The 15860-nt window shown below is 45.3% G+C and overlaps 1 protein-coding gene across 4 annotated transcripts in view; it reads left to right on the top strand.

Moving 5' to 3' along the window:
- VTI1A (vesicle transport through interaction with t-SNAREs 1A) overlaps positions 1-15860 on the top strand; it is a 588779-nt gene that overhangs the window by 219305 nt on the left and 353614 nt on the right. For all 4 annotated transcript variants that reach the window (XM_073684725.1, XM_073684727.1, XM_073684726.1 and 1 more), the window contains one exon: positions 3647-3731. In XM_073684725.1, the coding sequence (XP_073540826.1) occupies positions 3647-3731 (85 nt within the window). The remainder of the gene's footprint in view (positions 1-3646; positions 3732-15860) is intronic.

Here is a 15860-nt window from a genome sequence, read left to right as displayed (position 1 = left end):
CTGTGATAGGAAGGTCAGGATCTACTGAGTGACCGGATGACAGAAGCCCATCCCATGAGGACTAGTATGGCTGACAATAATAGGTGGCAGGGGGAACTGTGATAGGAAGGTCAGGATCTACTGAGTGACCGGATGACAGAAGCCCATCCCATGAGGACTAGTATGGCTGACAATAATAGGTGGCAGGGAGAACTGTGATAGGAAGGTCAGGATCTACTGAGTGACCGGATGACAGAAGCCCATCCCATGAGGACTAGTATGGCTGACAATAATAGGTGGCAGGGGGAACTGCGATAGGAAGGTCAGGATCTACTGGGTGACCGGATGCTGATAAAGTTTAGTGCATAAAAAATAACCTGATTCAATTTCCTCAGGCTTTGGCACCAAAAACGCAGCAAAACCTGATACCTGCATTTTTTGCTGCCTTTTTGCAGCGTTTTTGCACTACCCATTGCTTTCTATGGATAAAAAGTGCTACAAAACACTGAAAGAAGAGACATTGCTGCATTTTGCAAAAAAAAAACGCAGCTCCTTGACAAAACAGTCAGGAAAAAAAAGCCAAGCTGTGTGCCAAGCTGAAAATTTGCATAAAAAAACGCTGCAAAAAAAGCTGCAATAAACACAACGTGTGCACATAGCCTTACCGTGTAAAATGGCGTCTTCGTGCTGACGTTATTTAAATATAATTGAAAATAAAAATAAAAAATATTTTCATTGTTTCATCCAATTACTGAAAAGGATCATCTGCGAAATGATTACGTTCTTTAAGGACCTTAGATTTCATTTATAAAACATATAAATATTAAAAATGTTACTTATAATATTATTTAAAAAAAATTTTTAGCGTTCGGCTGTGTAAAGCAGATCACGACCGGATCATATTTCTATGCCTTGGTGAAGAAAAAGCCATGTCTGACCTTAAACAGACAATTTTCTATTAATTGTAGTAATATTTCCTTTGATTTCAAGAGGAAATGTATAAAGTACCAGAGAATATATAGAGATGTAAAAGCAAAACCCTTAAATACAAACCACACTGTCAGTTAATCTATTGTAAATGGCAGTCCTGTAATTCCTTAATCCCGTCCCCCCCAAACCACTTATATTGTCGTAATCCGCACCTTTATTCCTAAAATCTGCCCCGTAAGATACTTTTATTTTTACTTAGTTTTTTTCTCCACAAACTTTCAACGCTTTTTTCCCCCACTTAAATAAAAAATAAACTAAGCAGCTCATATTTGCTCTAATCGTACTGACCTGGAGAATCTTATTCACAGGTCATTTTTATAACATAACGATTGCCATAAAACGAACCCCAAAAAGCATTTGGAAAATGGCTTTATTTTCCCACAATTTCGCTGCACTTTTTTTTCCTGTTTCCCAGTACATTGTTGGTGTCATTCAAACGTGCAATTTTGTCCCATAAAAACGAGCCTTCGTAGGGCTTTACTGCCAGAAAAATAAAAAAAAAAAGTAATGACTTTTGGAAGAAGGGGATGAAAAAATAAACATAGAAAATTACCATGTCAGGAGGGATAAAGGGTTTAACAAAGAAATATGTAATTCTCAACTTAATTGATGCCGCACAACTCCAATTTTTTGTTTAACGTGTTCCCACAAGTGCAGGATTCTCTGGTTGACTGAATGACAGTGAAGCCCATCCTACGAGGACCACTATGGCTGCCAAGAGTATGTGTCAGGGGGAAATACGACAGGAACGTCAGGACCCACTGGGTGACCGGATGACAGAGCAGCCCATCCCATGAGGACTAGTATGGCTGACAAGAGTATGTGTCAGGGGGAAATACGACAGGAAGGTCAGGACCCACTGGGTGACTGGATGACAGAGCAGCCCATCCCATGAGGACTAGTATGGCTGACAAGAGTATGTGTCAGGGGGAAATACGACAGGAAGGTCAGGACCCACTGGGTGACCGGATGACCGGATGACAGAGCAGCCCATCCCATGAGGACTAGTATGGCTGACAAGAGTATGTGTCAGGGGGAAATACGACAGGAAGGTCAGGACCCACTGGGTGACCGGATGACAGAGCAGCCCATCCCATGAGGACTAGTATGGCTGACAAGAGTATGTGTCAGGGGGAAATACGACAGGAAGGTCAGGATCCACTGGGTGACCGGATGACAGAGCAGCCCATCCCATGAGGACTAGTATGGCTGACAAGAGTATGTGTCAGGGGGAAATACGACAGGAAGGTCAGGATCCACTGGGTGACCAGATGGCAGAGCAGCCCATCCCATGAGGACTAGTATGGCTGACAAGAGTATGTGTCAGGGGGAAATACGACAGGAAGGTCAGGATCCACTGGGTGACCGGATGACAGAGCAGCCCATCCCATGAGGACTAGTATGGCTGACAAGAGTATGTGTCAGGGGGAAATACGACAGGAAGGTCAGGATCCACTGGGTGACCGGATGACAGAGCAGCCCATCCCATGAGGACTAGTATGGCTGACAAGAGTATGTGTCAGGGGGAAATACGACAGGAAGGTCAGGATCCACTGGGTGACCGGATGACAGAGCAGCCCATCCCATGAGGACTAGTATGGCTGACAAGAGTATGTGTCAGGGGGAACTGCGACAGGTATGTCAGGATCCACTGGGTGACCGGATGACAGAGCAGCCCATCCCATGAGGACTAGTATGGCTGACAAGAGTATGTGTCAGGGGGAACTGCGACAGGAAGGTCAGGATCCACTGGGTGACCGGATGACAGAGCAGCCCATCCCATGAGGACTAGTATGGCTGACAAGAGTATGTGTCAGGGGGAACTGCGACAGGAAGGTCAGGATCCACTGGGTGACCGGATGACAGAGCAGCCCATCCCATGAGGACTAGTATGGCTGACAAGAGTATATGTCAGGGGGAACTGCTACAGGAAGGTCAGGATCCACTGGGTGACCGTGTGACCGAAGCCCATCCCATGAGGACTAGTATGGCTGACAGCGATAGGTGGCAGACAGCTACTTTCTTTTTTTGGAAACTGAATTCAGAGCTAATACAGGAGAGTTTACAAGGTGATACTGCCCATAAGGCGAGAGCAGCGCCGCCCGGGCTACTTATTTTGGCTGGAGGAGTTCTGTAAATAAGGGGAGTTATTAAGATATGAACAGGAGTTACTGTCACTGATACAAAGTGGAGAAACTCCAGACCAGGCATGTCTTGTTTCATCTCCTGGAACGACCCTAACCTCTTAATGTATGAACCGTTCAGAGCGGAGGCACTGGTGATAACGATGCCTCAGAAGCCGCCTGGGAGTGTCAGGTATGGAGGCTTCATCTGGCATCCTAATTATTAAGTATCAAGATAAAAAAATAGGATAATTTGCCACCGAGAAGCGTTAAGCATTGAAAGTCTTTTGCATCTTTAAAGTAAGCCAAAGGGTTTAATTCGTAGCTACGGAGGCCCTCGTCCACCTTCTGTATCGATCACAGGCTCCTGCACCCGCGGGGGGGACTTGTTCTGGCTTAAAGACTTGAAAGACTTTGCCTCCTTCCACAGTTTTACATTCTAACATTTTAATTGATTAATTAAAGAAGCGACATTGGTGATCCTCCACCTGACACCTTTGTTTGATCCTTGCAAAACTTGCGTTTTATTTTCTTCTTTTTTTTTTTTTTTTCAGAGGGCTCATCTGCTGGATAACACAGAGATGCTGGAGAGGTCATCGCGGAGGCTGGAAGCCGGATACCAAATAGCGGTGGAGACCGGTGAGTGTCAAGATGTCCAGGAAACTGACTTATACAAGAAGATTCTTTAGTAGGAAGGGGATTACAGGTCCCGTAATGGGGTCCCTGTCCCCCCCACAGTGACAAAGATGGGGTTAGATTTGTGACATAACTTTATACCTTGTGGTTTGTGTTTTCATTCTGTTCTTTTATTACTGGGATATTTTTTTACTTGATATCTCTGCATTCCTGGGACCTTTTCACTCTTCAGTTACACGGACCTGAAACAAGACTGTGCAGTTTGGGGATGCATTCTACTGTGCATCAAATAATGCAGGCATTTCTGGTATGGAGGGTCAGTATACTGTGTAGCAGATAATGCAAGTCTGCAGTATGGAGGGTCAGTCTACTGTGTAGCAGATAATGCAAGTCTGCAGTATGGAGGGTCAGTCTACTGTGCAGCAGATAATGCAGGTGTGCAGTATGGAGGGTCAGTCTACTGTGTAGCAGATAATGCAAGTCTGCAGTGTGGAGGGTCAGTCTACTGTGCAGCAGATAATGCAAGTCTGCAGTATGGAGGGTCAGTCTACTGTGCAGCAGATAATGCAAGTCTGCAGTATGGAGGGTCAGTCTACTGTGGAGCAGATAATGCAAGTCTGCAGTATGGAAGGTCAGTCTACTGTGTAGCAGATAATGCAAGTCTGCAGTATGGAGGGTCAGTCTACTGTGTAGCAGATAATGCAAGTCTGCAGTATGGAGGGTCAGTCTACTGTGTAGCAGACAATGCAAGTCTGCAGTATGGAGGGTCAGTCTACTGTGCAGCAGATAATGCAAGTCTGCAGTGTGGAGGGTCAGTCTACTGTGCAGCAGATAATGCAAGTCTGCAGTATGGAGGGTCAGTCTACTGTGTAGCAGATAATGCAAGTCTGCAGTATGGAGGGTCAGTCTACTGTGTAGCAGATAATGCAAGTCTGCAGTATGGAGGGCCAGTCTACTGTGTAGCAGATAATGCAAGTCTGCAGTGTGGAGGGTCAGTCTACTGTGTAGCAGATAATGCAAGTCTGCAGTATGGAGGGCCAGTCTACTGTGTAGCAGATAATGCAAGTCTGCAGTATGGAGGGTCAGTCTACTGTGTAGCAGATAATGCAAGTCTGCAGTATGGATGGCCAGTCTACTGTGTAGCAGATAATGCAAGTCTGCAGTATGGAGGGCCAGTCTACTGTGTAGCAGATAATGCAAGTCTGCAGTATGGAGGGTCAGTCTACTGTGTAGCAGATAATGCAAGTCTGCAGTATGGATGGCCAGTCTACTGTGTAGCAGATAATGCAAGTCTGCAGTGTGGAGGGTCAGTCTACTGTGCAGCAGATAATGCAGGTGTGCAGTATGGAGGGTCAGTCTACTGTGTAGCAGATAATGCAAGTCTGCAGTGTGGAGGGTCAGTCTACTGTGCAGCAGATAATGCAAGTCTGCAGTATGGAGGGTCAGTCTACTGTGTAGCAGATAATGCAAATCTGCAGTATGGAGGGTCAGTCTACTGTGTAGCAGATAATGCAGGTGTGCAGTATGGAGGGTCAGTCTACTGTGTAGCAGATAATGCAAGTCTGCAGTATGGAGGGTCAGTCTACTGTGTAGCAGATAATGCAAGTCTGCAGTATGGAGGGTCAGTCTACTGTGCAGCAGATAATGCAAGTCTGCAGTGGAGGGTCAGTCTACTGTGCAGCAGATAATGCAAGTCTGCAGTATGGAAGGTCAGTCTACTGTGCAGCAGATAATGCAAGTCTGCAGTATGGAGGGTCAGTCTACTGTGTAGCAGATAATGCAAGTCTGCAGTATGGAGGGTCAGTCTACTGTGTAGCAGATAATGCAAGTCTGCAGTATGGAGGGTCAGTCTACTGTGCAGCAGATAATGCAAGTCTGCAGTGTAGAGGGTCAGTCTACTGTGGAGCAGATAATGCAAGTCTGCAGTATGGAGGGTCAGTCTACTGTGTAGCAGATAATGCAAGTCTGCAGTATGGAGGGTCAGTCTACTGTGTAGCAGATAATGCAAGTCTGCAGTATGGAGGGTCAGTCTACTGTGTAGCAGATAATGCAAGTCTGCAGTATGGAGGGTCAGTCTACTGTGCAGCAGATAATGCAAGTCTGCAGTATGGAGGGTCAGTCTACTGTGCAGCAGATAATGCAAGTCTGCAGTATGGAGGGTCAGTCTACTGTGTAGCAGATAATGCAAGTCTGCAGTATGGAGGGTCAGTCTACTGTGCAGCAGATAATGCAACTCTGCAGTGTAGAGGGTCAGTCTACTGTGCAGCAGATAATGCAAGTCTGCAGTATGGAGGGTCATCTACTGTGGAGCAGATAATGCAAGTCTGCAGTATGGAGTGTCAGTCTACTGTGTAGCAGATAATGCAAGTCTGCAGTATGGAGGGTCAGTCTACTGTGTAGCAGATAATGCAAGTCTGCAGTATGGAGGGTCAGTCTACTGTGCAGCAGATAATGCAAGTCTGCAGTGTAGAGGGTCAGTCTACTGTGCAGCAGATAATGCAAGTCTGCAGTATGGAGGGTCATCTACTGTGGAGCAGATAATGCAAGTCTGCAGTATGGAGGGTCAGTCTACTGTGTAGCAGATAATGCAAGTCTGCAGTATGGAGGGTCAGTCTACTGTGTAGCAGATAATGCAAGTCTGCAGTATGGAGGGTCAGTCTACTGTGTAGCAGATAATGCAAGTCTGCAGTATGGAGGGTCAGTCTACTGTGCAGCAGATAATGCAAGTCTGCAGTATGGAGGGTCAGTCTACTGTGCAGCAGATAATGCAAGTCTGCAGTATGGAGGGTCAGTCTACTGTGCAGCAGATAATGCAAGTCTGCAGTATGGAGGGTCACTCTACTGTGCAGCAGATAATGCAAGTCTGCAGTGTGGAGGGTCAGTCTACTGTGCAGCAGATAATGCAAGTCTGCAGTATGGAGGGTCATCTACTGTGGAGCAGATAATGCAAGTCTGCAGTATGGAGGGTCAGTCTACTGTGTAGCAGATAATGCAAGTCTGCAGTATGGAGGGTCAGTCTACTGTGTAGCAGATAATGCAAGTCTGTGCTATAGAGAGGCAGGCTGTTGTGCAGCAGATAGTACATGTCTGTGCAGACTGAAGTGGTAGTCTGCTATATAGCAGTATAAAGTAGTATAAAGAGGCAGTGTAAGATATCTCTGAGCCAGCTGAATTTGAGCGCAGCTCTGGATGTGACTGGAGAATAGGACATGATACAATGAGTTGGGAAAGGAGTTTGTTTGATTTCCTCTTGAAGAACCAAATTAGAAATAATAATGAATGAATTTTGTCGGCGATCGTCCCTGCTCGCTCCCGCACTTCTCCCGGCGTCACACTGATCAGCTGTCACCGTGCGCGGCTTCTGGGGAAAGCGCGGAGCAGTTTTGTTCCATAATGTGGAAATTAGCGATCTGTCAGCACTGGGGGTCTGACGCTCGATCTGCGTCAGTGGTGGGCTCAGTCAGAAATAGTGCGAGACACCCCCGCATGTCACACTGACTTGATACCTGATGGCTCCGGTGTAAAGTCTGACGACCAGGGCTGTTATTACATTATAAGGATTCAGATGTTTATTAAAAAAAAGAAAAAAATCTTGTCACATTATTTCATTTGAGGAAAATGCTAATTTTCAGCATCTGTGTCTTAGATTGGATAAAGCAAAACTCACACGTAATGGAGGGGCAGTCTACTGTACATCATATAATACAAGTCTGTGCAGAATGGAGGGGCAGTCAGTACTGTACATCATATAATACAAGTCTGTGCAGAATGGAGGGGCAGTGTACTGTACATCATATAATACAAGTCTGTGAAGAATGGAGGGGCAGTCTACTGTACATCATATAATACAAGTCTGTGCAGAATGGAGGGGCAGTCAGTACTGTACATCATATAATACAAGTCTGTGCAGAATGGAGGGGCAGTGTACTGTACATCATATAATACAAGTCTGTGCAGAATGGAGGGGCAGTGTACTGTACATCATATAATACAAGTCTGTGAAGAATGGAGGGGCAGTCTACTGTACATCATATAATACAAGTCTGTGCAGAATGGAGGGGCAGTCAGTACTGTACATCATATAATACAAGTCTGTGCAGAATGGAGGGGCAGTGTACTGTACATCATATAATACAAGTCTGTGCAGAATGGAGGGGCAGTCTACTGTACATCATATAATACAAGTCTGTGCAGAATGGAGGGTCAGTACTGTACATCATATAATACAAGTCTATGCAGAATGGAGGGGCAGTGTACTGTACATCATATAATACAAGTCTATGCAGAATGGAGGGGCAGTCTACTGTACATCATATAATACAAGTCTGCAGAATGGAGGGGCAGTCTACTGTACATCATATAATACAAGTCTGTGCAGAATGGAGGGTCAGTACTGTACATCATATAATACAAGTCTATGCAGAATGGAGGGGCAGTGTACTGTACATCATATAATACAAGTCTATGCAGAATGGAGGGTCAGTGTACTGTACATCATATAATACAAGTCTGTGAAGAATGGAGGGGCAGTCTACTGTACATATAATACAAGTCTGTGCAGAATGGAGGGGCAGTCTACTGTACATCATATAATACAAGTCTGTGCAGAATGGAGGGTCAGTACTGTACATCATATAATACAAGTCTATGCAGAATGGAGGGTCAGTGTACTGTACATCATATAATACAAGTCTATGCAGAATGGAGGGGCAGTGTACTGTACATCATATAATACAAGTCTGTGCAGAATGGAGGGGCAGTCTACTGTACATCATATAATACAAGTCTGTGCAGAATGGAGGGGCAGTGTACTGTACATCATATAATACAAGTCTGTGCAGAATGGAGGGGCAGTCTACTGTACATCATATAATACAAGTCTGTGCAGAATGGAGGGTCAGTCTACTGTACATCATATAATACAAGTCTATGCCGAATGGAGGGGCAGTGTACTGTACATCATATAATACAAGTCTATGCCGAATGGAGGGGCAGTCTACTGTACATCATATAATACAAGTCTATGCCGAATGGTGGGGCAGTCTACTGTACATCATATAATACAAGTCGGTGCAGAATGGAGGGTCAGTCTACTGTACATCATATAATACAAGTCTGTGCAGAATGGAGGGTCAGTCTACTGTACATCATATAATACAAGTCTGTGCAGAATGGAGGGTCAGTGTACTGTACATCATATAATACAAGTCTGTGCAGAATGGAGGGTCAGTGTACTGTACATCATATAATGCAAGTCTATGCCAATGGAGGGGCAGTATACTGTACATCATATAATACAAGTCTGTGCAGAATGGAGGGGCAGTATACTGTACATCATATAATACAAGTCTGTGCAGAATGGAGGGGCAGTCTACTGTACATCATATAATACAAGTCTGTGCAGAATGGATGGGGCAGTGTACTGTACATCATATAATACAAGTCTGTGCCGAATGGAGGGGCAGTGTACTGTACATCATATAATACAAGTCTGTGCAGAATGGAGGGGCAGTGTACTGTACATCATATAATACAAGTCTGTGCAGAATGGAGGGGCAGTCTACTGTACATCATATAATACAAGTCTATGCCGAATGGAGGGGCAGTTTACTGTACATCATATAATACAAGTCTGTGCAGAATGGAGGGGCAGTGTACTGTACATCATATAATACAAGTCTGTGCAGAATGGAGGGGCAGTGTACTGTACATCATATAATACAAGTCTGTGCAGAATGGAGGGGCAGTCTACTGTACATCATATAATACAAGTCTATGCAGAATGGAGGGGCAGTGTACTGTACATCATATAATACAAGTCTATGCAGAATGGAGGGTCAGTGTACTGTACATCATATAATACAAGTCTGTGAAGAATGGAGGGGCAGTCTACTGTACATATAATACAAGTCTGTGCAGAATGGAGGGGCAGTCTACTGTACATCATATAATACAAGTCTGTGCAGAATGGAGGGTCAGTACTGTACATCATATAATACAAGTCTATGCAGAATGGAGGGTCAGTGTACTGTACATCATATAATACAAGTCTATGCAGAATGGAGGGGCAGTGTACTGTACATCATATAATACAAGTCTGTGCAGAATGGAGGGGCAGTCTACTGTACATCATATAATACAAGTCTGTGCAGAATGGAGGGGCAGTGTACTGTACATCATATAATACAAGTCTGTGCAGAATGGAGGGGCAGTCTACTGTACATCATATAATACAAGTCTGTGCAGAATGGAGGGTCAGTCTACTGTACATCATATAATACAAGTCTATGCCGAATGGAGGGGCAGTGTACTGTACATCATATAATACAAGTCTATGCCGAATGGAGGGGCAGTCTACTGTACATCATATAATACAAGTCTATGCCGAATGGTGGGGCAGTCTACTGTACATCATATAATACAAGTCGGTGCAGAATGGAGGGTCAGTCTACTGTACATCATATAATACAAGTCTGTGCAGAATGGAGGGTCAGTCTACTGTACATCATATAATACAAGTCTGTGCAGAATGGAGGGTCAGTGTACTGTACATCATATAATACAAGTCTGTGCAGAATGGAGGGTCAGTGTACTGTACATCATATAATGCAAGTCTATGCCAATGGAGGGGCAGTATACTGTACATCATATAATACAAGTCTGTGCAGAATGGAGGGGCAGTATACTGTACATCATATAATACAAGTCTGTGCAGAATGGAGGGGCAGTCTACTGTACATCATATAATACAAGTCTGTGCAGAATGGAGGGTCAGTCTACTGTACATCATATAATACAAGTCTGTGCAGAATGGAGGGGCAGTGTACTGTACATCATATAATACAAGTCTGTGCCGAATGGAGGGGCAGTGTACTGTACATCATATAATACAAGTCTGTGCAGAATGGAGGGGCAGTGTACTGTACATCATATAATACAAGTCTGTGCAGAATGGAGGGGCAGTCTACTGTACATCATATAATACAAGTCTATGCCGAATGGAGGGGCAGTTTACTGTACATCATATAATACAAGTCTGTGCAGAATGGAGGGGCAGTGTACTGTACATCATATAATACAAGTCTGTGCAGAATGGAGGGGCAGTGTACTGTACATCATATAATACAAGTCTGTGCAGAATGGAGGGGCAGTCTACTGTACATCATATAATACAAGTCTGTGCAGAATGGAGGGGCAGTCTACTGTACATCATATAATACAAGTCTGTGCAGAATGGAGGGGCAGTCTACTGTACATCATATAATACAAGTCTATGCCGAATGGAGGGGCAGTCTACTCTACATCATATAATACAAGTCTATGCCGAATGGAGGGGCAGTGTACTGTACATCATATAATACAAGTCTATGCCGAATGGAGGGGCAGTTTACTGTACATCATATAATACAAGTCTATGCCGAATGGAGGGGCAGTCTACTCTACATCATATAATACAAGTCTATGCCGAATGGAGGGGCAGTGTACTGTACATCATATAATACAAGTCTATGCCGAATGGAGGGGCAGTGTACTGTACATCATATAATACAAGTCTGTGCAGAATGGAGGGGCAGTCTACTGTACATCATATAATACAAGTCTATGCCGAATGGAGGGGCAGTTTACTGTACATCATATAATACAAGTCTGTGCAGAATGGAGGGGCAGTGTACTGTACATCATATAATACAAGTCTGTGCAGAATGGAGGGGCAGTGTACTGTACATCATATAATACAAGTCTGTGCAGAATGGTGGGGCAGTGTACTGTACATCATATAATACAAATATGTGCTGCAGTTTCCATGTTTTGGACAGTCGGTGTGACCAGTGCATTTTAAGGCCGACAAATCTCAATTTATCCACCAGTTTATGATGAGAGAGTTACGTGCTGCACTTAGCGCTGGGGAGCGGTGCAGGTCGTCATTGTCTGTAGTCGTCTTCCCTTTACTAGTCCTCAATAATCCGTACAGAGAGCGGCCTCCGCTGTCTCCTCACCTGACTCCAGGTAGCCTCCTCGTTCCTACCTCCCCTCTTTATGGACTTCCTCTACTCTCTTCATGGTTCCATATGTGTCACTGACGAGGACTAATGAGACCCAAACTGCTGTGCGCAAGGTGTAATGAATGGCTGCATATGCCGTGAGGATGTACGCTCGCCTTGAGGATGCATGCTCACAGTGGTGATGCACGCTCGCCTTGAGGATGCACGCTCACTGTGGGAATGCACGCTCTCCTTGAGGATGTACTCTCGCCTTTAGGATGCACGCTCACAGTGGGGATGCACGCTCGCCGTGGGGATGTACGCTATCTTAGAGGATGCACGCTCACCGTGGGGATGTATGCTATCTTAGAGGATGCACGCTCAGCGTGGGGATGTATGCTATCTTAGAGGATGCACGCTCACCGTGGGGATGTACGCTATCTTAGAGGATGCACGCTCACAGTGGGGATGTATGCTATCTTAGAGGATGCACGCTCACCGTGGGGATGTACGCTATCTTAGAGGATGCACGCTCACCGTGGGGATGTACGCTATCTTAGAGGATGCACACTATCTTAGAGGATGCACGCTCATAGTGGGGATGCACGCTATCTTAGAGGATGCACGCTCATAGTGGGGATGCACGCTCACAGTGGGGTTGCACGCTCATAGTGGGGATGCACGCCATCTTAGAGGATGCACGCTCATAGTGGGGATGCACGCTATCTTAGAGGATGCACGCCCATAGTGGGGATGTACGCTATCTTAGAGGATGCACGCTCACAGTGGGGATGCACGCTCACAGTGGGGTTGCATGCTCATAGTGGGGATGCACGCTATCTTGGAGGATGCACGCTATCTTGGAGGATGCACGCTATCTTAGAGGATGCACGCTCATAGTGGGGATGCATGCTATCTTAGAGGATGCACGCTCACAGTGGGGATGCACGCTATCTTGGAGGATGCACGCTATCTTAGAGGATGGACGCTATCTTAGAGGATGCACGCCATCTTAGAGGATGCACGCTCATAGTGGGGATGCACGCCATCTTAGAGGATGCACGCCATCTTAGAGGATGCACGCTCATAGTGGGGATGCACATCCCCTTCTGGATCCTCATCATCCCCACGGAGTTGTTCCCGTGTTGTCCTTGGACAGAGGAATATGAAGGTTGCCTTTTCTCAGTGGATTTCTTGTGCTGCCGAGTCGCAGTTTCTTCTTCATGCTCATAGTGTGCCATTGTCATTATTGTATGACCGTGCTGGTGTCACCCGCTGCAGGACTGTGACATAGAAGAGCAGACCTGTCAATCACTGTAGCCCCGCCCACAAGCCGCTGCTGGCAGTGTAAACTCTAGGGGTCGTCCAGCCGTGGACAGCACGAGACATGGGCATCGCCCGATGCGGACGGCGTCCTGCGTTGTTCTCCCTGGGGGTTTCCTCCGGTTTCCTCCAGACACTGATAGGGAATGTAGATTGTGAGCCCTGATGATGATGATGGATATAAGTGCAGTAGTAATAAATAAATAATATATGTAATACTCCGGGAGCCTCCCTAGCAGAACGCAGGTGATTCTACGCGGATGTGACGTAGTGCTGCCACATAGTGCACAGCCTTATCGGCTGCACGTCTTCTCCATCTCCTTGTACTCGGCTGATGTTATGGACGCGTCGTGTTGTGTTGGGACTAATTAAAGCCTCCTGGACGTGGACCGGCCGTCCTCCACTCCATCTTCTGACTTCCTCCACTTGCTTCCCGGTGAAATCCTTCAGGACTGTGTTCCTATATAAGTTCAGCCTTTGCTGTAAAGAGGCGGCTTCTCTCCTCACTAAAAGGGCTCCTTCCCCTTCCTTTTATGCCTACTCTAACTTTGAAACCAGTTTTCAAAGATGGTCTTGGAGCTACCCTCCCATCGCACCGACGTCTGAAGTAACAGACAAAAAAAAAAGGAAAAATTCTACCCGGATTTTGATGGAAAAACTACATCTGACAGGTAACAGCATGGTAGGCTTCTCATTTCAAAGGTCGCTGCGATGGGAGGAAAAGGATTTCTGCCTCGCCTGGAAATTGTAAGTGAGAAGGACGAGAACAATATTTATATCCCCGCTGAGCCGGAGCTCCTGAGCCTTTCCAAGGGGGACGCCGACCAGGAAGGGCTTCATCCCCAATCATGGGTGCCAAAAACTTGCTACGTCCCACATAATCCAGGCCGCAGGCTGACTGCCAAGAGACGCACTCAATCATTGTCAGCAGCGCCATCTTTTTTTTTTTCTTTGCAACAAGTTATTTTTGTCAGACATTATGATAATGCTCCACTTTATCGTAGTTGTTCTCACATTCACATATCCATGTTCTGGGACATATGAATAAACGTGCGTATGCTGCATATACAGTTATACATATATGTACGTATGCATGCACATACAGATGTACATGTACGTATATGCATACTTAATACAGTTACACATGTACATATATTTATGTGTGCAGATTCAAATGTACGTATGTGTGCTCATACAGATGCACATGTACTTATGCTTGCTCATACACATGCACATATACGTATGCATGCTTACACAGAAGCACATGTATGTATATATGCATGCTCATACAGATGCACATGTACGTATGCTTGCTCATACAGATGCACATGTACGTATGCTTGCTCATACAGATGCACATGTACTTATGCGTGCTCATACAGATGCACATGTACGTATGCACGCTTATACAGATGCACATGTACGTATGCATGCTCATACAGATGCACATGTACGTATGTGTGCTCATACAGATGCACATGTACTTATGCGTGCTCATACACATGCACATATATGTATGCATGCTTACACAGAAGCACATGTATGTATGTATATATGCATGCTCATACAGATGCACATGTACGTATGCATGCTCATACAGATGCACATGTACGTATGCATGCTCATACAGATGCACATGTACGTATGCATGCTCATACAGATGCACATGTACGTATGCATGCTCATACAGATGCACATGTACGTATGCATGCTTATACAGATGCACATGTACGTTTATGCTTATACAGATGCACATGTACGTATGCATGCTCATACAGATGCACATGTACGTATGCATGCTCATACAGATGCACATGTACGTATGCATGCTCATACAGATGCACATGTACGTATGCATGCTCATACAGATGCACATGTACGTATGCTTGCTCATAGAGATGCACATGTACTTATGCTTGCTCATACGGATGCACATGTACGTATGCATGCTCATACAGATGCACATGTACGTATGCATGCTCATACAGATGCACATGTACGTATGCGTGCTCATACAGATGCACATGTACGTATGCATGATCATACAGATGCACATGTACGTATGCATGATCATACAGATGCACATGTACGTATGCTTGCTCATACAGATGCACATGTACGTATGCATGATCATACAGATACACATGTACGTATGCTTGCTCATACAGATGCACATGTACGTATGCGTGCTCATACAGATGCACATGTACGTATGCGTGCTCATACAGATGCACATGTACGTATGCGTGCTCATACAGATGCACATGTACGTATGCGTGCTCATACAGATGCACATGTACGTATGCGTGCTCATACAGATGCACATGTACGTATGCCTGCTCATACAGATGCACATGTACGTATGCCTGCTCATACAGATGCACATGTACTTATACATGCAGTACTCCATGCAGAGGTTGCTCTTGGTTGCTCTCCGGCCGCAGTCCTGGAGGGGCGCACAGCCGAGCACTCAGCCTCCAGCACATACACTCCTTTGCTTTATGCTAACTTTACATTTTGATTCTTAAAGGGGACTTCAGAGAAGGTAACATAATCCCTTTTCTTCCCAATCATAACTCCAAGTCCCATATAGTGTCTTTTGGTTTCCTACAGACTAGTAGATTGGGGGTCTCTCCATCCTCTGACCTGAAGACTGTGGGATCGTTCTTTGCCATACTGACTGATCACTTATCTGCCATCGCAGCACAGGATACGTCAGAGATCACAACAGATCAAGAAATCATCGTGTTAGAAGTTTTATCAAAAAAAAAAATGTTTAAGTGGTAAATGAGGGAGTGAAATCTGCGAGGCCCCCCGAGCGGGACGA

Source organism: Phyllobates terribilis, unplaced genomic scaffold (assembly GCF_046119375.1).
Source record: "Phyllobates terribilis strain yellow unplaced genomic scaffold, ASM4611937v1 Scaffold_5__5_contigs__length_657084704, whole genome shotgun sequence".
In the NCBI taxonomy this organism is placed as follows: Eukaryota; Metazoa; Chordata; class Amphibia; order Anura; family Dendrobatidae; genus Phyllobates; species Phyllobates terribilis.
The sequence above is the reverse complement of the archived record's forward strand: the minus strand, read 5'-3'. Positions and strand labels throughout refer to the sequence as shown.